The sequence below is a fragment of the Lepidothrix coronata genome, unplaced genomic scaffold, assembly GCF_001604755.1.
Source record: "Lepidothrix coronata isolate B3197 unplaced genomic scaffold, Lepidothrix_coronata-1.0 Scaffold12, whole genome shotgun sequence".
In the NCBI taxonomy this organism is placed as follows: Eukaryota; Metazoa; Chordata; class Aves; order Passeriformes; family Pipridae; genus Lepidothrix; species Lepidothrix coronata.
The window spans coordinates 793698-818635 of record NW_016690192.1 but is presented as its reverse complement, the minus strand read 5'-3'; the positions used below and the strand labels follow the sequence as shown (position 1 = coordinate 818635).

The window sequence follows — 24938 nt, the reverse complement described above, 5'->3', positions numbered from 1 at the left end:
CCTTTTTTTCCTCCTTTTTTTCCTCCTTTTTTTCCTCCTTTTTTCCTCCTTTTTTTTCCTCCTTTTTTTCCTCCTTTTTTTCCTCCTTTTTTTCCTCCTTTTTTTCCTCCTTTTTTTCCTCCTTTTTTTCCTCCTTTTTTTCCTCCTTTTCCTTTTCCTTTTTCTCTCTCTTTGAGGAAGGAGAAAAGATGTGAGTGTACCTTGACTGGGTTTGCATACAGTTAATTTTCCTGCCTCAAAAGCATAGTGAGCTGCCAGTTTCAGAAAGCCCAAATGGAAAAATGGTTTCTTACAAGATGTAATGAAGATTTAAAACAAACAAGTGGGGCTGGGAGGTAAGGGGGGATCTTGCTCTGTAGCCATTTGCCATTTCTGATTTTGCAAATAGCTCTGCAGTGTCGTTTGATCTATGCATCAGCATAATTTTACCAGGAGATATTTCTGGCCTTTTGCTTTACAGTCAGATCCCTTTGCTGGGCTATTAAGTTGAAAATGCAGTCAAGTATTAACATCAAAACTGTTTATGTAACCTCCCACTACACGGAACCCCTCCAAACACCCTGCAATTGAGGAAGGGAAGGAGGGGATGAAAAACAAGAGCTGGATAGAAATAGTGCCTGCTCTGGGATTTAAATAGGTCAATTCCTTCCAATAAATAGAAGTTAGGCTGTTGATATATGCCCATCTACTTAAACTGTCATCGAAGTTCACTGAGCTGCATTCCAGCAGAGATTGCTGGCCTTAGGGATGCAAAAGGCTTTGTTACAGAAGACTTTAAGAGGGAAGAGGAAGGAGGAACAAAGAAATAGCCAGAAAGGAGATCATACAGGTACTACACTTTCAGATTCCTGGTGGCACTTACAAGTGTTGATAAGTCTTTCAGCATCTACCTTCAGAAAACTGAGTCCCGCTTTCCTACCTGCCCCTGTGTTTGTCCCTATAGGATGCTTGCCTATGGCATAAGTCTAAAGGTTCCTTTTTTTCCATCTTCTGCTGAAGTATATTTAATTTGCTTTGAACAAGAGCAAACCCAAATCCCAGAGCCTCTGAATCAGGGGGAGTTATGGAGGGGGAATACAATGAATGTCTTAATCTTGTGTCACCCTTTCTTTGAGACACTGTGCTACATTAAATTGATTTTGCAAATGAAAGCTAAAAGCTAAGCAAAAGCCACCAATCTATTTTGCCTAAAGATGATTTTAGTGTTCTTTATGTTCCCCTAAATGACAAACCAATTTGTTACCTGCCTACATAAACATTTGCCTATATTAGCCCCAGAAATGTTTTATTTTTATTAGCCCAAACTTTATCTTTTTATGAAGACACAGGGGCCCAATAAAATTAGTGTGCAAATATAATACCCAATTTGCATTTTTCCATGGTCAGCAGAAAAGCTAAGTAAAATCAATTTGATATTAGGTCAGCATATACATCAATAAAGCATACGCTCACACAGGACCATTGTAATGGTCCCTGTAATTTCTGTGCTGCCAGAGTAAAGAGATTAAATAATATTAAATGCTCCAAAATAGCTTTGCTTTTAAGGGGAATGTAAAAAGAAAAAGAGAGTTTGGCATAAAACGGGCAATAAAGGATAATAGTTGCACAATCTCCAACTTTAAAACATTGTGACAATGATCTCAGAGGCAGGCTTCCTGCAAGACAGCCCCAGTTCAGCCAAAATTATGTTTAAGCACATTTTTGAGTACAATACAAGTCCGTCAAACAAATCATGTATTTAAGCACCTGACAGAGTCTGAATGAAAATCTGGAACTTGAAAGGTTTTGGATCCAGTTTTGAGCATTACATGCAGGACTACTGCTGGGTAGATGGTCCATGCACAAGTGAGGCTTTGCTAAGGAAAAACCCTCTGTGCTCCAGACAGGGCTGACTGAACGTGGTGGCAGGTGAGGAGAGTCAGTGAGCAATGAGGGTCCCGTGTAACAGTGCTACCCCTTCATGGGAACCAAGATACTGCTGCCTCCCATTTCAGGTAAAAGTACATAGGAATAGGTGTCTGACTTCCAAAACCAGTAGTCCAGTCTATCTCTGTGTCGTACAAACAGCATCATTTTGACCTTCTGTCTCAGCTTCTTCGTGCTGCTCAAGCCAGCTATACGAAGGCAAGAAAGAAAAGCTTGTGTATATCTCACCTCAGCAAGTCCAGTGGGATTTGGTAGTGACCAAAAACGTTGTTGTTTTGCACTCTCGTGTTGCTGAGATGTGCGCTCTTACCCGAAATGACATTTGTGGCCAGAAGTAACAAAAATAAATGGGATTAGGTGCTGATCTGGTCTCTTAGGAAAAAACCAGAGCACGGTAAATGCTGCTTGGATTTGATTTGCTAAAGCAGTTTAATGTGGTAGAGATGAGGCGCTTGGGGCAGCACCGACATTGGTGTTCATTTTTGACGCAGATGTTGTGGTTCTGTTGGGCACAGCCAAGCTGAGGTGGCACAGGGAGGTGTAAAGCAACAGAGCTAGTTTGGTTTCCTCAGTGGAGTCTTGAACTCACAGGGGTTTGGTTATAAAACGCTGGTAACAGCCCACCTCATGCTGCAAAGTACCTGAGAAAGGAAGACAATAATGGAATTCATTTGCAATGGATACACGTATTTCATTAAAATATACGTAGGTATTTAAATCAAATGGTTATTTGGCCATATGCTTTTAGGATGATGGATTTCCGTTTCTTCTGATTGGAGCCTTCTGGTCTTCTACAGATGACAAGCTTTTTCTAAGTGGCTTGCCTCAACTTTGAAGTCCTCTACAAAGCAGAGAAATTCACTTCCAAGTTCTCCTGATGGGCACCAGTCTAAAGGCTTTCTGAAACAGAATTCTAGGGTCGGACTTGCTCATCCTTTGTACTCCATCAGCCTTAGTGCTAATTTGTGAATTTAAAGCGTTAGCACACCATGGCTACAAGACCTAAAGAAATCACAAATCTGCCGTCCGTTTCCGGTCTGATGTGGTAGTAGAAAAGATCCTGGATGTCAAGTGAAGTCCTACCTCGGTTCTGTTACAGTACTTCATTTTGGCAGTGGAAGTGGAATTCCATAAAATGGATTGAAATTGCTTGAAATTTTTAGATACTTATTAAGCTACTACATACAAATACTGTCATTTTCATGTTTTTATAGTAGCATAAAAATGAAAATTGAATGAAAATGGATAAGTGAATTTGTTGCCTTCCTGTGAAGGTTTAGAATTTTATCAGACTGTCTTTTTTATTAAGTAGAAAATGTTTTCTGTGCAACCCTGTTTTAGTTGCAGTAGTGTAATGTGTAACCAGGAGTGGAAATTGTTGTTTCCTGGTTGAAAGGTGGGGGAGTGTTGCCAGTGGGATTGCTTTAAGTGACTGGCTTGTACATGCTGCAGCATTAGAGGGTGAGGAACATGAGTTGAGGGCCAAACAGAGTGAGTGATATTCGGAGTGAGAGATTTGAGCTGCTTGCCTGCAATTAATTGAGTTTCTTTTCCTTGTGACATTTGCTAGGTGTTTATCACCACTGTGGTAACTTGATAGCCAGAATAGATGTTGAGGTTAATGTTGTTTGTTCTGACTAGCACCTTAGATCCTCACAGCTTTGCCCAAGGGAATTCTCCTCTGCAGCAGAGAGACAGGATGGCAGTGGGTGAGTAGCAGGATATGAGGGTGTAACACACAGTGGCAGATTGTTTAGGTCCAGTCAGAAGTCAAGGCAAATATTATCAATTATGGTGGTAGTGGTAGCCTTCAAAGGGAAAAGAAAATGTTTATTTCAATCTTCAAGATACTTTCCAGAAAAGAAAATAAAAAAAAAGAAACAATTCCAGGCACATGCCTATATTTCTTTCCTTAGAAAACTGGTTTTGTCAAATAGTTTTGTTTCTGAAATTCACTGCTGTGGCATTTAGAAGGGTAGAAGTGGTACCACAACAGACTATTTCTCTGTGTTTCCACAACTCTCAAAGTTGTGGCTAAATGGACTGTGCCTTTCTGTCATTTTGCTTAAGTGCTTTTGGCATCTACTAAACAAAGCTATACACTTCTAATCGTCTTAATTTTGATTGATCTTTTAAATCCTGAAGTAGAAAATAGGATGCATTTTCAATGTAACATTTAAATTAAAATATGAAATGGTATTTTGTAGTTGTTTAGTGTGTTAATTTTGGCCAGCAGCCAGATGCCCAGCCAGATGGTCTCTCTTATCCAGGACAGGGTGAGAAAAATAAGATGGAAAGGCTCATGGGTCATGATAAAGACAGGGATATCACTTACTAATGACCATCGTGGACAAAGCAGACTTGACTTGTGGGAAATGTAATTTATTGCCAATTAAAATAGACTTGTATAGTGAGTAATAATGATTGTAATAACTGTTATGAACCATAAATAGAAACAATATTGTAACTGAAGACAAAGCCAAAAAACACCCCAAACTAATCCTCTGTCCAAAAGATTTCCTAATCAGGGTGCTATTCCAGATCCAAAGAGTGGTAGTCCTGCTGCTGAGCATCATATTCATGCTGAGCCACAGTCCCTTTAATCTAATGCTGGTTTTCCAAGAGGGGAGGGAAACTCCTCTCCTTCTGCAAAAATGATCCCAGACTTTTGCTTTTGTTTTCTAAAGTTGTTTTGCTGATTTGTCTCCTTCCTCCCACACTGCTTGATGTTAATGCAAATGATGTGGGATGGTCATTGACTCCTAGCAGACAGTGTTGTTTTCCTTTTTGCTGCCTCCCACTTTTCTTCTGCAGACAGAATTGACCCCACCAGCTGCTATGTTTCTCAGAGACATTCTTTCTTATATTTTTTTTTGCCTCTGGGGCTGAAAAACGCTAGAGAATGGTGAAGCTGGTGTATGAAAGAACAAATGAACGGCTGAGTTACAGGCAGAGCAGCTGTAGGACTTCTAGAGATGCTAAGGAAATTAAAGGAGAAACCAGCGATTGTCTCCTGAGAACAACAAAAAATGTATTGATTATTCCTGTGGTGCTGTGAGGTGTGATGTAGCGTTGGGAAAACTGAGCATTTCTAAGAATTAAAAAATTAGCTCAGTTATGCTCTAAGGACTCTCAAACATCTTTGAAAATAAAAGTCTAACTTTGGATATATATGCAATGCATCTACATAATTGGAATTGGGGAAAAAAAAAAAGAAAGCTTGGATTTAGTTCCCAGTCTCCTTACAGTGTGTAAACTTTTTACTGCAAAACAAAGATTTAAACTGTCTCTTGCAATTGGAGCCTGCTTAGCATTACCCCTGCTGTGTGTGTTCAGGTTGAGATAAGACATCTAACTGAAGTCCTGACCTCTCATAGTCGTTAAAATTCCCAGAACCCATTTTGAAAGAGCATCATTTTATTTCCTGTTTATTAAATGCAGTCACAGCATCTCTCACAGAGAAAAGATGCTGCTTGACCCATGTAGTTTAAGGCTGAAGAAAGTGGTCAAAGTGTTGTGGTTTCAGTACTTAGGGATTAACCCATATTAAGTTCAGTATAGTTGGGATCTAAATCTCCCTTCCACCTATCTGTAATTTGATGGGGACATGGCACATTTTTGTGCCATCACTGGAGAAGGTTGCTGGATTTAATCCTGGCCTGTTTTCCATATGTTATTTATTTTTGAACTTTTCTTTCAGTCAGGGCAGACGCAGTCCCAAATAGTTACCAGATTTTTGAAAAATAGCCTCCAAATCCTCCAGAGCAAAGCCTAATAAATGTAATTTGTAGCACTTTACTGTCGCTTGGCGCTGTTAAGGCTTGTGCCAAGTGTAATGCAGGGTGCAATGGGCTTTACCTTGTCGCTGGACCCCCACAGCTATTCCTGTGGCCCCAGGGGGACATTTATCACAAGTGAGAGCAGTTAAACTCGCTGTAGTAAATCTTGGCTTTTAAAAAAGAGCCAAATTTGTTGTTTCAGGTTTGGCTCCACGTCATTAGTTTTGCAGCCCGTGTGCACTCTGCTGTATGTCCTGGCATGGAGACCTGGTGTCTTTGCCTCTTCTGGTTACAGACTGTGCCTATTTATAACATATGAGCAATTTTAATGAAAGGGTGTGCTTTGAAAATTAACAGTCCTTTGTTGCTACATCTGGGTCTGAGTTTAAGGATCTTTATTTCTCTTTTTCCCCTCTGCCCCCTGCCCCCTTCTTCTGCAGCAAACCTGCGCCCAGGGGCTGAACAGAAAGTGGTGTTCATCACTGCACGGGTCCATCCAGGGGAAACACCATCTTCCTTCGTCTGCCAAGGTGAGTGTCTGCATGGAGGTGGCAGATCTGGTGGGATCTGCTTTCCAACTGATGCATGTATTTGGTTTGGATAGCTTTGACTGTGATAGAAGGCTGAGCTCACATGAGGGATTTTCCCATAGTGAAATGAAGTACTAGACTTTTTAACCTTTTGTAACTGAAGTATAGTTAACTTCTAACCTCTAGGAAATAAAGCATACATCAGGAATTATTTTTGGGACCAACAATAATCACGTGACGTACCTAATGTCAAAGTGATGTATCCAATATTGTGCTTCAAAGACCAGACACAGGAACTGAACTGGTATAAACTGGACTAGTGATCTGGCTGTTAACAGAGATGGCAGAGAGCATGCACAACAGGGGAAGTTCAGGAGTTTAACCAAGAGGAAGACCTTGAGCCTTCATCTGAAGACCCTCTGGGTGATAACATGCATGCATAAGGAGGCAGAAACCATGTAAATGAGTTCTGGGAAATAATTAGCTTAAACCTGCTCATTCCATGAAATATAATGAATATATATACTATGAGTGAATATAATATGCACATGTTAGGAGGAGACATCCCCTGTGCTACCTGGTGCCACAGCAAGGAATACCTGCTTCATGGCACTTGGTGGTCATTGAGTGTCTTTGCTTGAACAGTGAGGATATTGGCAAAATCTCTCATCAAATACCCAGCTGCCTGTCTTTTTTGAGGCAATAGGAATAGATAATGTCCAAGTCTCGTGAATGTTTGCTGAACTCGGTCAGAACTGGGCTCTGATACTATTTGGGAAGAATTGACACAATGTGATCACATAAGGCTCCTTTTCTTAGTAAAATGGGCTGGAAAAGCTCTGGGATTGGTTCTGTCTTAATTCTTTATGCTTTCCTGCTGGCTTCTAATTCCAGCTTCTTTTCCACCACAAAGCAGTGACCCTAGTTCTCCAACAGAATTCCAAGAGGCCTCTCTTTGTCTGAAGCTGCTGCTCCGAGGAGCACAGCTCCCAGTGGCTGACAGCTGTTTGCCGCACAGAGCATTCCTGCTAAAAATAGAAAGCAAAATGCCCAGCTTGTATTCATAAAGAGTTGTAAATCTCGGGCTTGTGGGTACAAATAAATAAATAACCCTGGCACGCATTGACATAACTTCATTGTACAGGTCTGAAATGCTGTACTTATGTATGTGGCTGTCTGTAGTGGTCAGGTGTTGATGGAGCAAATCAACAAGGGCAGGGGCAATTTCTTAATTCACTGCAGCAGCTCGGACCGGGCCCTGCTGGCCGACGAGTTGCATCAGTCAAGCACATGCAGAATTTATTACATTGTCTGCTCGTAGTGCCGCAGACTGGTTTGCCACTGGCCCTGTTGGTACCTAAAGACCTCGGTGGGAAAGGTCTGGCACAGGTTCGTGGTCTTCTCCGTGCGCTCCTCATCCTGGCAAGGTCCTGTGTCTGGCACCTCTCTGAGGCAAAAGGTCAACAGCTGTCACTTCTGCTGCCCTGGCCCCGTGGGCTAGCAGGACACTCAGCCTCTTCTTGTTGGCCTGTGGAGTAGCAAAGGTAAAACCCTTCCTTTAGTAAAACAATGCTTCAGACTGAGAGCAGGGAAACTCAATGAGTTTCCCATCTCCTGCGGTGCCATAGTCAATGCAGGGCATTACGGCACACATGATGTTTGCTAATGAATATGGATTTTTAATTGGCTGCTTTGATTCTGTTTGTGGCTGCTGGCATAGCCCTGTGAAATGAAAGCTGAGGCGTGCTGCTGAGGTGGTACTTTGTAAATGATGTTATTTTATTTTGATAATGGAGAGTTTATTCAAAAGGGAAATAAAAAAAAAAGGGAATGTGTAAAAGCAGGTGGCATGCTTAGCCTGATGAAACAACTAGATAGAAGTCATGCTCTGATTGTCTCAGAGAAACTTTGTATTTTGTAGGGAAAAAACACCCCAAACAAAAAGAGAGCGGGAAAGATAAGAAAAATTAATAGGGAGGTCTTGGAGAAGCTCATCAGAAACTTGCTGTGGCTGCAGTTATAAGGCATGCTTGACTCGTTTGGAAATGCATGGATCCACAGGCACTGAACTCTTCAGGGCACTGAGCCATTCTGCCCAGTGCAGACCAAGCTGCCTTGTGTGCATAATCAGTGTCAAGACAAGTAGAAATGTCAGCCATTTCAAGGCCACTGCAGCATCGTTTCTAGCACTGCCAAATGTGAAATTGGGTGCTTGCTCCATCTTTGGAAACTTCTATGTGGGAGAGTCAAAGGAAGGGATAAAAAAACATTCATTTGGCAGTCAAGTGAGGGCACACTTAGGGATTTTATTTCTGGAGTCTTGGGAAGCTTTTTGGCGTATATAGGTATTGCAGATTTTATATCCAGATGCCAGCTCAGTGCATATGGAACATGTCAGGATTTTTTTTTTTTTATTAGTGAAGAGATTTCTTCTTGCATGTTTGATTATGCTCACCACCTGAAGTATTAAGATATGAAAGCTAAGATTTCTCAGAAGCAAGCAGCCTCTCACATTTGGAAGAGCAGAACTGTGACTGCCCAGGCCTGGAGAATCAGTCCATAGGGGAATAGATAATGAGTTACTAGCTTTATTTACTATTCTTGTTCTTCATTTTTTTCCAGTTGATGTTGGATTGTATTCAGTTCAGGCTCTGTCTTCCTCTTGAAAGCCCTTAGATAATAACTGACTCCTTATTCATTTTTCTACCTGTCTTTGAGCTAACCAGGTCTCTTCCTGACCTCTTTAGCCTTCTCTCTGCCAAGGGATACAAAGCTATGTAGTCCAAACACCAGCTTCCTGGGGCCTGACAGAAGCTACCTGTTACATTCTCCATTTTTTTGATTAGACAAGGTCCCCGAGAAGCAGGTTGTCTTGCCTTAATACATCAGGATATGCTTGGTCCTGTCTACTGGTCCTTTGTCCTCCACTTTTCCCACATATCATAAATCTAGGCAAGGATCTTTGTGTTACTTTAGGAAAAAAATGTAAGGTCGTCTCCCCGTTCAGAGCTGGATTGTTTCTGCATCGTCCTACTTCATGTTCCACTATGAAGAATCCACTGAAAACTGAATTTTGGATACAAATACCCTGCATTCCTGCAAACGTGTAAGTGTTATAAACTTGGATACACATTTCTGTCTCCTTCCAGCTGTGGAGTGCTTGCAGCAGTAGCCAGACTTCCCTAGAATCATCAGGCACCTCACTCAGCAGTTAAAAACAAGTGCTATAATATTTCACACATGGTGCAGCTGCTGAGCTGTAGTTCAGTTCCTTAAAAGGCAGACAAAACACTGGAGGGCCTCTTCATAAAAAGATGGATTAAGAACCTTTTGTTTCCATTTTGGTCTTTTAAGAGTTATTACAGTGCTTCAGGTTAGCCTTTTTAGGAAGTTTTCCTGATGGTTCTTAAGTTGTTGTGAAGTTCAGGGACAGAAATGGAGAGTCAATCACCAGAGAGTATATTCCCATGAGTACCCTTCATAACCAAAGGTAGGATGGTGTTTCTACTCCTCACACAGTGATGGTCACCATGAGCACTGATGCTTGTTTCACTTTTGGGGATGAATAAGCAGGAGTAGCACTCAGGATAAAGAGGATTTGTTTTCAGTTTGCTCTTATAGACCATTTTCTAACTGGTCTATAATCACTGCAGCTCCTGGAGGGCTTTTATAGTCAGCACAAAGCAGTGCAAAAATTCATCTTACAGCTTGAACTCATTTCTCATGGGCTGTTCAGATTTCTGAGAGATTTTTCTCAACTTGTGGTTTTAAATTCTTTTCCTTTTTTTTTAGATATTTCCCATAATTTTCCTTCCCCACAGTACCTTTATTTAAGAAAATGTATACTATTTTCTCTTTCACTCTGTGTTGTTAAGGCAAGTAAACTTACTCTTACAGGTAGGGTCAAATGTCAAGTAATACCTATAAATGTATGTAGTGTGCACCAATATGTGTGTGTAAAATCTGTGCAGGCCCCTACCCTCTAAACACTGATCATAAGCCAGCTTTCAAAAGGCTTGGATTTTATCCAAGATATGTTAATAGCAGTATTCCCCCCCACACTCTTACCCCCAATGTTCTTATAGTCTTATTTTCCTTCCTGAGGTTGCTAGATTTTATCTTTTTTTTTTCATGGTAGAAAAGCAACTGTCTCTCACTATCATGTGCTTGTAAAGTTGTAGGAGACACTGTGACTACTATGTTTAAGTTTATCCTTTATGCTTTGGCTTTTGCCAGCAGTCAGTAATAGCAAGCTTAAGCATGTCTTGATGTACCAAGACATGTACTTCACTCATTGATTTAACATATTCTGTTAGTAGGATGTCATTTGCCAATGTGGCATTCACCGTGGCATCTAAATGCAAAAATGAAAATTTGTACCCTAAGCCTCTAATATAATTTTCCAGGCCGGGAGCCCAGAATGGAAGACCCAGAGCAAGACAGGAGGGAGAGGGATCCCACAGCTGGGTTTGCAGATGCTGAGCATCCCATGCTAAGTGTAATTTGACCTGGAGCTGACCTTGAAGCTTATGGGCTGAATAGGGAACAGCCATGAAAGGAAAATATAAGGAAAATAGACCCCTGGGACTCTTATCCATAAGAAATGGAGCAAAAGTTACTTTTCAATCAGTCTTCTTTCTTTATAGCTGCTTAAATGTATGCTTCTCCTTGCTTCACCTCAAATCAGATAATATGAAATGAAGAAACAGATTACACTGGGCAATCTCTTGCTTTTCTGTTTACATTCTTGGTGTGTGTTTTTAACTCCCATCCTCTTGCCAGAGGGCAGGAAAAAAGAATCTGAAAACCTTTGTACAAATTTTGATTATGCATTTAAAGAATGGGGTAGAAGGGGACAAACTGGCTGAAAACAAGTCTCCACCAGCTGTTTCCTGAGTCCTGTTGTTCTAGCTCACGGAGCTAGTGGTTAACTGAACTTGCTCTCTGTGTGACCAAGGTGCTCAAGGTGCTATGAAGGATTTTATTCCTGGACAGATTCCACAATGGCCTCTTAAAACTGGTGGCAGTTTTCAAGTTCACTTCATGGAGGCAGTGCCTTCAAATTCTTTGCATGTGATCCTGCAGGAACCCTGAAGGAATTAGTAAGAGAGCCAAGCTCCTATAGCATGATGAGTGTGACTTGAGTGGAGGGGGTTTTTTTGTGGCTTTTTGCTTGTTTTGTTATTTGTTTGGGGGTTTTTGTGGTTTTTTTTGCTTGAGGGAAAAGCAGTTATAAGTGTGAGAAGAACCATTTTGAAGCCTGTTGCTCCTACATGGAATTTACCCAACCTCTGTTGTTTCTTATAAAGAAAGAGGAGGTATAAACTATTCGGGTTAAAAGCTGCTTTTCTTTTTCTTTCATTAAGTATAAATCTTTTGATCATTAGTGATAGTAACTTAAAGACAAGTTTTAAATGCAAGAATAAATGCAGCTAATGAAGCCTTTAAATATGAAAAGGACTTTTCTGAAATAACAGAGGTGATGGCCTTGCTTACCTGTTTCCAGGATATAAATTCTCCTAAGGAAAAGAAGCTGTAGAGTTTCTAAAGCGTTCTGTAGGCATTGGTATGGGATGCTTTTAGTAACAGTAGCTGTACATGAGAAAAAACACTGAACCTAGAAATTGCCTGTTGCAGTAACGATCAAGCCCTTAAGAAGCTTAAGAACATCATCTGCCAGACTTCATATCAGGCTGAATGTGCATTTGAATAAATGCATGGTTTGCATCAGTTCTGATCTCACTTTATCTGTTGTATTCTTCCTTCTAGCAAGCCAATTCACCTTCATTTCCAAGCTATATTTCCTACCAGAGGAGGAAACAAAATAGGATTCCATAGGGAGTGGGAATCTTATACGTGCATGTTTGTTATATTACTGTCAAGTCTCACTTCTGTCTTCTCTGCCTAATGCAAGAGTCTGGAAACAAACACTTATGCTGTCCTGGTACTTCTAGACTCCAAGTGAATGCCTCCATATGTATAAAGGCTTAGTCTTTAGTTCAGCTTTGGCTGTGCTTGCAGTGCATCTCTGGATGCAGGAGGGTGCTCTGCCTTGGCCATGCAGAAAGACTTGTGAGGGCTCTCTGGTGCAAGATTGCCCTTTGTGGGAGCCCTTTCCAGTGTTTCTGTTTGTGGGCTGCATTGCTAATACTGAAGAGAAAGGAGCTAAACAGAAGCTCCACTTTAGGGGTGTTTCATACTCTCTTGGCACCTCAAAGGTATAAAGACAAAAAGCTTCCATTCCCTTTCAATATTTATTGTATCCTATGCAAATGTCTTCTGGCTGCAATCCACAGGAAAATGCATCTGCTCTTGCAGAGTTCCACCCTAGAGGTGACTGCTCTTGGTCAAAAAAAAGAGTAGAATCTTTCTATAAAATGAACGGTTTTGTGCACACAGGGATGTGCATAAATTGTGTCAGGAGAGGATGGGGAGCACTCCTGTTCTTTTAGGGGCAGCTTAGCACTTGGAAGCAGTGAGGGAACATGGTGAACAGGAGCTGCAGTTTACGGTCTCCTTTACAGGAGTTCAGGAAGCCAAATGATAAGAAGCAAACTAAGGCAGCAGAATTCAACAGCCCAAACATAAAATGAGCTTCAGGGCTCTCTTAAAATTGTTAAATTGCATTCATCCTTCTCACTAAGTTGTAGTTTTTTTCCTTTAAATGCACAGCTTCTAAGCTTTAATACAAAGGGAAACACACTCTTCCTTGACTTCTAAAGCAACATGAAAAACACTGTTGTCCATCCCTTGTAAATCTCCTGGATGAGATTTTAGTGTGAAGTATCCCAGGAGAGAGAAAGGTTGTTCTGAGAATAATAAAACATCAATATTGGAGTAATGGAAATAAAAGCTCCTCTTAAAATCATGTTGATGTAAATAGAGTGTTAGAGGAATTCCTGCTAACCAGTGTGACATCAGCTGTTACAAGACTGGGTTTGAATCAATTCACTGTGGTGTCAGGAAGGTATGAGAGGTTATACACCTGCTTTCCTGAGCTGGAGGAAATTTATAATGAGTTTAAATTTCTCTGGCTATAGAGTTATGTGATTCATTCTCTTACCATGCATGCCTTCTGGATGTGCCAGGGAACTCCTGCACAGAAGAGAAGAAGGTGTGATGGTGGCAGGGGGACTGTGCAGGGGTTGAGAAATCTGCAGAACTCTGGAGACCTGAGCTTGTCTCCAAGGGAGGAATTGTCATCTCTGGGGAAGGCTGTTTTGTGGCTGAGACACCCCTTTGTACCAACAGCAGAAGCTGCTGCTTCACCTCTTCCATTTAACCAGTAGCAGCTGGAACAGAAAATTGGTCTGGTCATGCCCCCAGCCTGGGCCTGTGTGCTCACCTTGCTGCTTCCAGTAAGAGGAATGGGATCAGCATTCACTCCTCATCCCTGGGACAACAAGGTCAATTTTGTGTGCACAGCTAAGAAATGTCAAGTGGCTTTGTTTGATTCAGTTTGCCCTTTGCCCAGGGCAGGCCTTTGACTACCTCTGCTTAACTAATCCTCCTTACAGTAATCAGAGAGCTAAAGGAGCCCTTGGTCTTCAAGAGGGAGAATTGAGAAAGGTTTCACTGTAGAACAGCAGGCGAGTTTGTTTTGTCTCCATGTGAGATTGCCCAATTAATCTCTTAAACATACTGGCTTTGCAATGTTTCCTGACTGCTCATACTTTTGGATAACATAAGCTGAAAGATCATTTCCTTCCAGCTCTAACCAACCTGCCTCTAAGGCAAAGCATATCATATTTGTAACAGCACACTGTGGCACTTTGCTGATGTCTGAGGATAGGAAAAAAGGAAAATATTGATTCACCTGAACTTCGTAGTCCCTTGGCTTTCCTTAATATGGCCTGTTTTTCCCCACAAGAAACTGCAGTCCAAGAAAATTATAAAGATGTTTATTCCTGTCTGCCCTGCTATCAGTTCAGTCAGGGACCTTTTCTGCATCTATCCCTCTGGCAGCAAACCCTGCACTTCTAGGGAGCAGTACTACACCCATGCAACAGATCTTCTGAGGGCCAAGAGCATCCAGGGTAACCTAGCATGCACTAGTCAAACAGTGCTGGAGCATCTGCTGCTACTGGGGAAATCCCAGGCAGAAACCTCGAAGCCCAGCCCCAGTACAGTTAGACCAGGTCATGAATATGCAAAACTCAGAACAAAACTGCAAAAACCACAGGAAGTTCGGGGTTGTTTTGGGTCTCGCTTGCATGGCTCGGCTGTTAATGACAGAGAAAGGGCTCCTAGTAAGTGACCATCACTGCTTTCAAGGAATCTAAGTTGTGAGATGAGCCCTTTCTGTAAGTGCAGCAGTGTGTGAGAGCTGTGCTGATCAAGCTGCAGGTCAGGATTCACAATTAGGAATCTGTTCTGTTTTTTATACTTCAAACGTTTTCTGTTCTCCTTCAGTAGTGTCCCAGCTCTTCCTCACAAGTGATATTAATCTTGCTGGTCTATTGTTTCCAGCTTCATCCTCTGACCCTTTGTTCTTTGCCTGCCCTGGCTGGGTTCAGCTGAATTGATTTTTTTTGTTTTCATTTTGTTTTCAGTTCTTTTGTCTCTGAGGTGCCCTGCACTTGCCTCCTTGCTCCTTGTGCATCGCTCTAGCTGCTGCTCTGAGGAGTCACCATTCATGTGTGACTGGGACTTGGCCGCTGGAAACTTTTCTTTGACATGAGGGCACTTGGATTAAATTCTTCCTCTGCCCCTGCACAGATTGCTCACATGCTCTGTGTGTGCCTGTTGCAAGGCATTGTGTACACGTTTATAAGAGGCAAACCACCTCGACCTCTCCAGCTTACAGAGAAAAGGGCATAAAGCTTGTTTGGAGGGCAAGAAAAAGAGAGTTGGGATGAAAGCAAACCTCTGCCCCAGACAACAGCCCTTTGGAGGCTGGCTTTGCTCTTTCAATGCAGTCCAGCTTCTCTGGACTCTGAGGATGGAGAAGAAAGGTAACAGGGCACATGTCCCAGCAAAAATGGGGCACGTTCTTTACCAGTCCTGTTTAATTTTATCTAGGAAGAAATGTAGACACAAAGTGCTTTGCTGGGACCCTAATGTGTGGCAAGTCAGGAAGAGTAGATTTGGGGTAGTCTTGAACAGTGTCACATGGCTCTCTTAAAATGTCACCCTCCCCAGGCAGGTTGGTTCCTGATGTCTTACAGTTTCCAGATGTGCCCTATAGTGTTAGTTCAAGGGTTAAATCATGTATTACATGTTCAGCAAGTGGTAATACTTTCCTGGTATCCATGCCCTGTCTTAGAGGTTATGGTTTTTGTCTTTGCTGCTGCTAAATGTAGAAGATAATTGGAGATGGGTAAAAATTAATTAATTTGTATTTTTTTCTAATGACACAGGTTTCCAAAGAGTCCTTTACTTGAAATTTCATACGAGCTCACATTTATATTTCTCTTATTTTCCCTCTCTCTCTTTTTTTCTTGTTTTCCTACTTTTTTGTCACTTTATCACCAAATGAAAAAAAAACAAAACAAGACATGGTAGGGGGGAGGGAAGGAACAAAGTAAGGTAGAAATCTGTGTTCAGGTTAAAAAGGAGGAAAGGGAAAGTCTGCAGGAATTTTTATGAAAAAGTTTCTTCAAAATTTTCAGCCGGTGGTACAGTGTATAGGCAAAATATTACAAAGTTGGATGTACTTTATGTTATTGGCAAGCATGAGACACATCTTTGGGTGATGACAGAACAGATGTGACACAGACAGGGACAACAGGGCAAGTTCTGTCTGGTTCACCAAGGTCTCCACCTACCCAAAAGGAGCTATTTCTAGCATTACTGAGAGATTTTAATTTTCATAGTTGTTAAAGTTGTACTGCCTTGGTGTCTCTAGTATGAATGACACTAATCAGCACTGTGTCCTGTCCCCTTACAAACACTGGCATGTGGTGTCACGACAGCCAAGAGGGAACAGGAGGGTGCCTAATTCCCTGCTACAGGAGAAGCCATTCAGCCTCACTGAGCTTTAACCGTCTTCCATCAAAGGGAACATGATCTGTCAGAGAGTCAAGAGCAGCACTGAAAAATGCTGTGACCCAGCCTTCTGCCATCTTTTAAAAGTTGGGTCTGTCGCTTAGTCCTTGGGAGAAGCAGGGCACAGAACTGGAAATATGTTGGAGCTGCCCTCCTAATTCACTGCAGGGAATTCACTGCCTGCCCTGGAGACAGCAGCAAGGAGGTGGCTGCCACCACACTCAGCTGACAGACCCCTGCAGTGGCTTGGAAATCATCCTTACCTTTGCAATGCGCCTGCCTGTCTAGAATCTCAGTTTATCCAAAGTGCTCAGTGGCACCTTTCCCTTCTGATGTCTGTACCTTTCATGCAGTAAAAGAGGCTGTTTGTTAAAGTCAAATTTACCTTTAAGATTTTAGAATTCAGTCTGACTATTCAAGGTAGAAAGTTAGAGAGTCTTCACCCCTGGTTACATGTGAACTCCAATTTTTCTTCCTGGCAATGTTCCTACTGGCCAAGAATATGAGGGAAATAGCACCTTGACATTAGCTTATGTGGTCACAGTGCTGCCAGAGTTTAAACCCATCACTGCAAAGTGCTCGGGGAGAGCTTCTGTCTGAGGGCTTGCTGGCACTTGAGAGTTCATTTGCATCTGAGGCAGGCTGTGAATGTAGAGTGCAATAGAACATTTCTCCAGCAATTCTTATTCTGGAACAAGAGCATCTTATTCCTTCTTAGTTTAATATGCTTCAAAGTAGATTCTGTAATAAGACTGTCTCCAAACAGAATTCTTTAGGAAATGGTGGTTTGTTTTTTTTCTTCTTCCTAAAACAGCAACAACAGAACCTCTCAATCCTTAGAGGACTCCTGAAATTTATATCCTTCCGACTTTCTCCCTCATGCTTTTCAGATGGAAACATGTACTTTTATACCCTCCTGGAGAATTTCACTTCTTCACAAGGGGAGACATCAGTGACTTGTGGTGGCCCTACTCATGTGAGGGAAGTTTGCACCCTGAATATTCCCTCTCCGGTGCTAATTACCATCACCTTTAGGATCTGCAGTGCAGCTCCATTTTCACAGCAAAATTTTCTCTGGAGCTGAGGTAGGGGCTTATGCCATATTCTGCTGCTTAACAGCCAGGAGCACATCTGTACTGACAGGGAGTGACCCTAATTTATTTCTGTGGAGCTTGTTCTTGCCTGGATGTCATGCACTGTAAATAAAATAACAGATCCATCTCCACTGATGAGGGGCAGAGCAGAGCTTTTGCAATTTTCTTCCTCGTGTAGAGACATGGTCATTTTTTTATTCTTCTGTAAGACAAAAAAATAAACCACAGGGGAAAAAAAAAGCTTTTTCCTGCTGGAGCCTAGTGCAAGTAGCTATCCAACAAGACCCTTCCAGCACCACTGAATGTAACTTGCAGATACACAACTTTCATCTTTGATTCAAGGGGGGGAAGTTCAGATGCAGACAGTATTTTCTTGGCCATCAGGCCTTCCCTGAGGGTTAGGGATTTGTTCAAAAAATCACTCCTTTTTTCTTTGTTTTTTTTTCTTTTCCCCCAGTCACCCAGAAGTAGTTCAGATGTTGTGTACAGTCCCTTCTTCCACTGCCTGTTGAGACTGAAGCTACAGACTTTGTTGTGCAAATTGACTTCCATGTTTCGTTTCCATTTTGACTATTCCTTGACACATTAGAACTACTCAGCCTCTACTCCCTTGCTATCCTGTATAAAGAGGGAAATGGATGAAGATCTACTTTAGTGTCTCACATGCTTCTGTTTTGGTTCTGTGCTACTTTTAGACGTCTTTGAGGGGCAAACCCAGAGCAAGCAGGAAGCTCACACTACCTTCAGGGGACAGGGAGCCACCTCTCAGGAAGAGCAAAGCAACTCTGGTGCCGCTCTTGCCCTGCACATGACCAGAAGGTAACCACAGGAAAGTGTAAAGTAGCTCTTTTGAACTAACAGGATTCTCTCCCTCTGATTCTGGACCTGATGGTTGCCCATTTTAGGAGTGCTGGCTTACTGGGTGACACCAGCATTGCAAAGTGGCTGCAGACTTTGTGCCCTGCTTTGCCACTGGAGTCTTGCAGGTGCCTTTGCCTGGCTGGGAGCAGGCAAGCTGCCTTGTACCTTTTCAGTTGATTTGAACAGAAGGACAGGAAAATCCTATAAAAGTGAAGCAGTATAACCTGCAAACCCAGTAAAGTGGAAATCAATGAAGCAGCCAAAAGGTGCCATTACAGCTGGCTTAGTGTAAGTTTTCAGGTATCGGGAGTAACAAAGCAATCACGTTGTTTGTCCCCACAGGGGAAGTGAGGGCAAACAGTTGTGCAGGTTCCTACCAGGACAAGCTGTCATTGTAATGATCTGGGGAATGTATGGATGTGCCATCTTCATATATGAATGGCAAAGCCACATCTTCAGTACAAGTGAACAGCTGAGGTTCAGTCTGGAGGAGTGCACACCTCAGCTCTTCTTTCGAGTGGACTAAACTGAGCTGAAGCACAGGAAAGAATTCCTTTCAGCTTGCATTCCCACTTTGTTCTGAATCCTGTACCTGTATCTTCTTGAGAGACCCAGATTGTTCAGGCACCACGTCACCTGTGAGGGCATCCCCTATGCTCTTTCTCTGTTCCAGCAGGACATGTTCTACTTTCACACTGGCAGTGGGTTGCAGCAGGACTCTTTCTAGCTGAGTAGCCCACTTCTGATGTGGCCAATAGCAAAGGTCTACAGGTTGTTAAAGGTAAAGGCAAATTAATAGAGATACTCCCAATATACTCTGGCAACACTCCAGAGCTGAAGGAAACTGGGAAGGATAGTTGTGAATGAATGACATTCTGCAGGGCCCCTCTTTTCTGATTCAAACCTATTGCTTCTGGGTCTCTGCTTGACTGAGCAACATGTTTGCAGATGTTGGAAACCATTTTTAGAAGGCGTTTAAAAATACATATTTTTCATTTCTTTCCTATCATTATTTATATAATGCCCTTTTCCTTTTTCACTGTATATTAGATTTTCATATGTAAATGTATTCTCCATTTCCCTCCAGAGTAATTCACCTTTTGCCTTCCTGGCTTACAACACATTCTGTGCTTGGTTAATCTATCCATCTTCAGACTTTTGTAGTTCTTATTGCTACCACAGTTAATACTGTAAGACTCAGAGCACAGCGTAGCTGCTGCTTGTGCTCAGTGTACCTGCAAAAGAGCACTATATGGCAAGCCCCAAGGCAGGTGTTAGGAAAAACTAGTCCAGCCCTCCATTCCCAGTGCCCACCTTTGTTGAACTAAGCACACTGAAAGCCCAAAGGTTCCTGATGCCCAGAGAAAGGCACTGCTGCCAGATTGTGAAAGATTGTGCCAGGTTCTGGGCATAAAGGGAGTGCTCAAAGTCCCAGGGAGATGATTCAGCAAAAGACTTGAAGGGAGAAGGGTCTTCATCATTGGCTATTCCTTGCAAGTTTTAGTGGTTTCCCAAGTAGAACTAAGTCTGCATAGTCCCTCCTGTGTCCATCAAAGTTTATTTTTATCACTTGTATAGCTCCACTGGGAATCTTTTCCCTGGTGCAGGCAACTTTGGAAACTTTACACTTGTGGTGCAGTCTCCTTGCTGACCCCAGAAAGGTTTCTGACCTCCACATGTCCAGTTGTCACGATGGGGAAGAAAGCAGTCATCTTCCAGGCTCTAGGGAGCTCAGCAACAACAACATAATGATCTAGTTTCTTTTTTCCACCCTGCAAGACCCTTACAGCTCTAAATAGAAAGCTGGAGAATGAAGTGGTTTTCTGTTTCTGTTTTTTACCTTTTTGCTAGTGCTGTGTGAGTTGTTGGTGTACAGCTGAGAGTCCCCTTCAGGGCCATGGTGAAAAGTCTGATGTTTTGTAAGTTGATAAGGATAGTAGGAAACAATGCAAGGATGCCTGAGTGAATTCTGCCAGTGAATTCGGCTTAACTCTGGTTTTTGCATTCCAGATTTTACTCCCCTTGTGTTTATTTGCCCCCCTTTGCAATCAAGCCTCTTTTCTCTGTTGTCTCTTTTTCTTGCACGTCAGGGAAGGTGGAATCTCCTGCATATTTCTGTTCAATTCTAAGGCTTAAATCTTAGCTGTATTTAACATTAGTTAATTCTGTAAAAACTGAGGACTATAATGCAGCAAATATTTTTTGAGCTGTCTAAAGGACTCACACTCACAGGAAGGACAGACTCTGAATAATAATGACCAAGCACATCATATTCTGAAGCAACATCTTGAGAATGATTCTGATAAATCCCAAGTAATTCATTAATAAAGCGAGATCATCTGATCCTTGCAGTGTTTCTCTAGGAACCCTTTTGTTTTTTCCCAGGAGGAAAAGAGGCATCATCCAGGGGGTACTGGTAGCCTCATTTTGATGCAAAGAGAACTCCAAGCTCCTTACAGCATATTAAGAAAATTAAAGAAAACAAAGCCAACCAACAAAGCCACCCACTCAGTCTGTGCTGTGAACTGAATTTAGGAACCCTTTGGGCAATCCTGCAGCAGCAGCTGTGTGCTCCTGCCAATACCTCCTCTCTTTGTCAGCCTGACAGGTTCTTTCAAGTGAATTCCACAGGTCTCTGCTGGTGCACCAGTTCTACTGGAGAACTGTACAACTGCCCTCTGGGCCTGGGGAGATTAGTTTGTAGCTAAGCAAGCTACTCAGCCATCAGAGTAGTTAAGTGGCTGAGATATGGGCTCATCACTACAGAGGTCAGGAAGCAGTCCATTTCCCTCTATTCAGGTTTGCACTTTTTGCCAGACAAATCCAGCCTTGGCCTCATTCTGCTCCCCTACATTGATCTGGTTTTTTGAAGCCAGTGGGTCTCCCATTGCTGCAATGAAAGGAGAGCTGGATACCATGAAACAGTGGGAGGGATTAACCCAAAGTACCACCTGGACTCACAGCGCTGATGGAGAGAGCCTATGGGCTTGATTTTGTTTGGGAGAAAAAAAACAACCAGCAGAACTGAGAGTACTTAAGCCTGCATTTCTGAACTGACTAGCAATACTGATTGTTACCAGAAGTCTTGCCATCTTGACCTCTACAGGGCTGATTTTTAGAAAGTGCTTATCTTAGGGTAGAGTGGGGTGGGAATGGACTGTCGGTGGCACAGATCTCCTCTAGTGACAGCTGTGTAGGAACAGAAAAGTTTCAGAATTTTACTCAACACCTAGTAAACCCATTTTTGTGGCCACTTGCCACATTTCCAAGTGCAGTAGGCTCCAATGAGCTTTCATGAGTTTGTTTGGAAAACCCATCTGCTGGTTTTGGCCCCAGTGAAACCAGTTTTGCTGCCCTGCAAATCTGGCCATTGCTATCTCAAGTTGAACACACTAAAATAGCAGACTCTGGTAGCAACTTGCCAAAAATCAACAGTGCTAGAAACCAAGATCAGGCATTCTGGCTTCTGGTCCCACATCCTAGTCACTGGGGTTGCCAACTTTAATTATGTTTTACTGGCAATGTATATCTGTCTTTTCAGTGCTGAATTGGGATGTTGTGCTCCAGCCCAGCACCAGCAGTTTCATTTTCTTCAAAGCAGATGTGAATCTTTTTATGAGGAAAGAGCTACAGCTCATAAAAATACATAGGAAATCCCAAACACTCATCACTTAGCAACTTTTTGCACTGAACTGATTGTACTTCTAGATTACTGATTTGTGGCTGACTCTATTCCAGTCACATCCATTTTGCTACAGTCTCCCTGCTTGAAATGAATCTGGAACATTATGGTCTGGAACATTATGGGGTTTTGAGGCATCATTTGCATGGTCTTAAGACATCTAACAAGAAGAGTATTGCAGGATATTGCACATGAAGGGCAGTGGTATAAGTGTCCCTCCTTTATGTGGAATATCTATAATAAATTTGCAGGGCTTCCGTCCCAGCCAGTCCTGTCCCATCAGTAGATGCACTAAAATGGAAAAGGAAGTCTGCCTAGTTCTAGCCTGGAGTCCTGCCTAGTCTGACATCATATGGTCCACCAGTAGTTCTAGAATGGTTTACTGTGGCAAGGTGTTCCCAAATCTTCATTGAAATTGCAATCTTAGTGGATGTCACGTGTCATTTGAGGCTGTAACTCCAGAAATGTCTCCTGTATCCGTACAACAGTGTAAGAAGGAATTTTATAACTCTGGAAAGCAGTTAAAATGTTTGGATACCAGAATGGTCAGTCTTGTTTAACTGTAGAGCTGTGATGCAGTAACACAACCGGTACTCACTGTCCTCACAACCTGTGACCTGCTGATCTGTTTAGAGAGACCTGCCACACACTCATGGTCCTCCATCAGTGACTTTGTTCCACTCAGGACATTACATGCAAAGGAGTATTTCTGGGAAACCTGGAGGGGGGCAGGTGAGGGGCTGGAATGCCCTGACTTGGGTCAGTGACTGACAGAGCAGTTTCCCTCTCATACTGACAGAACCCATCTGGGAGGTTCTTGACTTCTGTTCCCACTGCTTGCTTCCTTCAGGTGGATTCGTGTTTCAGCCACACCAAATGCCAGATTAATTTTTTGTGGAACTCTATGCTAACTGGAGGAGGGAGGGAAGGGGAGGTCAGGAACAATAGTTTTTAAAATGTTCTTTAAATCAATTACTGTCTGTGCTTACCATGCACATTAAAATTGGAATTAAAATCCACCGTGCCTTGCTCTGCCATTTGAAGTATTTGTTGCCAGTCATTATCAATTCCTTTGCAAGCAGCCCCTCTAGCAGAAGCATGGTTTTCTCTGGAGCTGACATTAGCACTGTTCCACTGGGCTGGCAAAATGCAGTGAGCTAGTGTGTTCCCTGGGAGACTGGCTGTTTTCCATTTATTTCACTGCTGTGGAAACAGGCCTATCTGTAATGGCCTAACATATCTTAAACCAGGAAAATTACTAATTCAAGTCAGTGAGCATATTTTCATTTTAAAAGAGTAACAAATTAAATAAACTCCCTGCATTTTGCATTTGAGACCTCAGTGTTTCATCTGCTGTAATCTAATTCACCCATTCATTTCCTGCACATTCATTTTATCCCATTATTTGAGATTTCCTTGGCTTTTAATCCTGTGTTTTGAAGAGACCTAGAGTTACAGCAGAGAATAGATGAGAGACTAAACGGTAAATAAAAGAACAAACATGCCTTGATACAGCTTGATGTGTTTCTAATCAATCTGCTTATTGCAGCTGGATCCTTAAGTTAGGTGTGCAACTTTTCTGTTTCAAGTTGATTAAAACTTCTTTAAAAATAGGTGAAATGGGACCATGTTATAATCCACCAGGTACTAACTGTTGTTTTTTTTTTTCTTCAATAACAGGGATGGTTGCAGATTTAAAAAAAAAAACCTAAAGATTTTTTGGGGTGCTTTTAACCAACCAAACTCAAGCACCGAGATCTTGCTTAGCAGTGAAATATTTGTGTCTATTTGGGGACAAATCACTGTGATCAAAAGGGCTGATTGATTCCAGGAGAATCATTCAACCCTTCTCTTTCTGTGCGCTTCAGAAGAAAGGTAACCAGGGATGTTTCTGGTTCACATACTGCATCCTTCCTAGTGCTGTCTCACCTGCCTTGGCTGGCTCTGGTGTATTTTGTCATGGGCAATTGTTTGGCTGTTGTCTCCCTTCAGAGCTTCCTGTCCTTGGGGAAATTGTCAACTTCTCTGCATTTTCAAAGAACTTGGTTGCTTTTCATCATGTGGCACCCAGAGGCCTGTGCAGGTCCCCTCTGAGCCTGTCCTGGGGGAAGTTTAGATGAAGTCTGAACATCAGCACAGAGGAAACAGGAGGAGCAGAGGCTGACCTGAAAAGTGGGGTCTGATGAATGCTCACAAAGGTTTTGTGCGAGGTGCTGCATCCCTCTGAGTGCAAACACCCTCGCACTCATTTCCTTTGCACTTGGGTGTGCTGAGGATGGCCACAGAGGGGTTCATGGAAAACAGTGTTTTGGATCTTTCCTCTCTCACTTTATTGCAGAAACTGCTCAGAGAGAAGCATATGCATGGACATATATATCAGGTTTGGCATTTGGAAACCAGTGACATAAGTCAGGCACCAAATTTTTCTTCATCTAACACTGCCTACTTAGTTATGCAGTGCTTCTTCACCACCCATATCACTTTTTATAATTTTGCTTAAGTAAACCTTTGTTTTGTCATGGATTCCAAAGGGACCTTTGAAAAGATAAAGTAACCACTTAATAAAGCATTCAAAAATCTATAAATTTTTTTGTACTGATGTTAGCATCAATGTGTGCACTCTTGTGTCCCCCTTCCCCTGGCCAAGAAATGTGTTTCTAAAAAAGCGTAAAAAAACCCCCAAAACTATGAACAAAACTGATTTTAGTTTGTCAGTCTGTTTTTACACATTAGGAGGAGGAGCAGCACTTTAAAAAGGGGCAGAGTCAGCATCTGCAATGATCTTGTGCTGATGGATCACTCTATGCGATGATCTTTTTTAGGGATAACATTGGTGACAGCAAGATGTTAGATCATGTCAATAACCCCACTGTGAGTCAGCTCTGTTCATTTATCACCATTCCTATGCTTTCATATTTTCCTTGCTATTATGCTGAATGTTGTAAACACTTCAGGTTAAGACGTTACTGGACCATTTCTGTCTGTTGGCCTCTGCTGAAGGGACAGATGCACCTTCTCTGGAGACCACTGGCACAGCATTGCTGTGACCTGTGCTGAGCAGGGTTCAGTGTGACTGTGA

The 24938-nt window shown here is 42.3% G+C and overlaps 1 protein-coding gene across 1 annotated transcript in view; it reads left to right on the top strand.

Moving 5' to 3' along the window:
• Nucleotides 1-24938, top strand: part of LOC108492771 (BEN domain-containing protein 5-like) — a 922669-nt gene that overhangs the window by 696318 nt on the left and 201413 nt on the right. The window contains exon 7 of the mRNA XM_017805436.1: nucleotides 6146-6235. Within this exon, the coding sequence (XP_017660925.1) occupies nucleotides 6146-6235 (90 nt within the window). The remainder of the gene's footprint in view (nucleotides 1-6145; nucleotides 6236-24938) is intronic.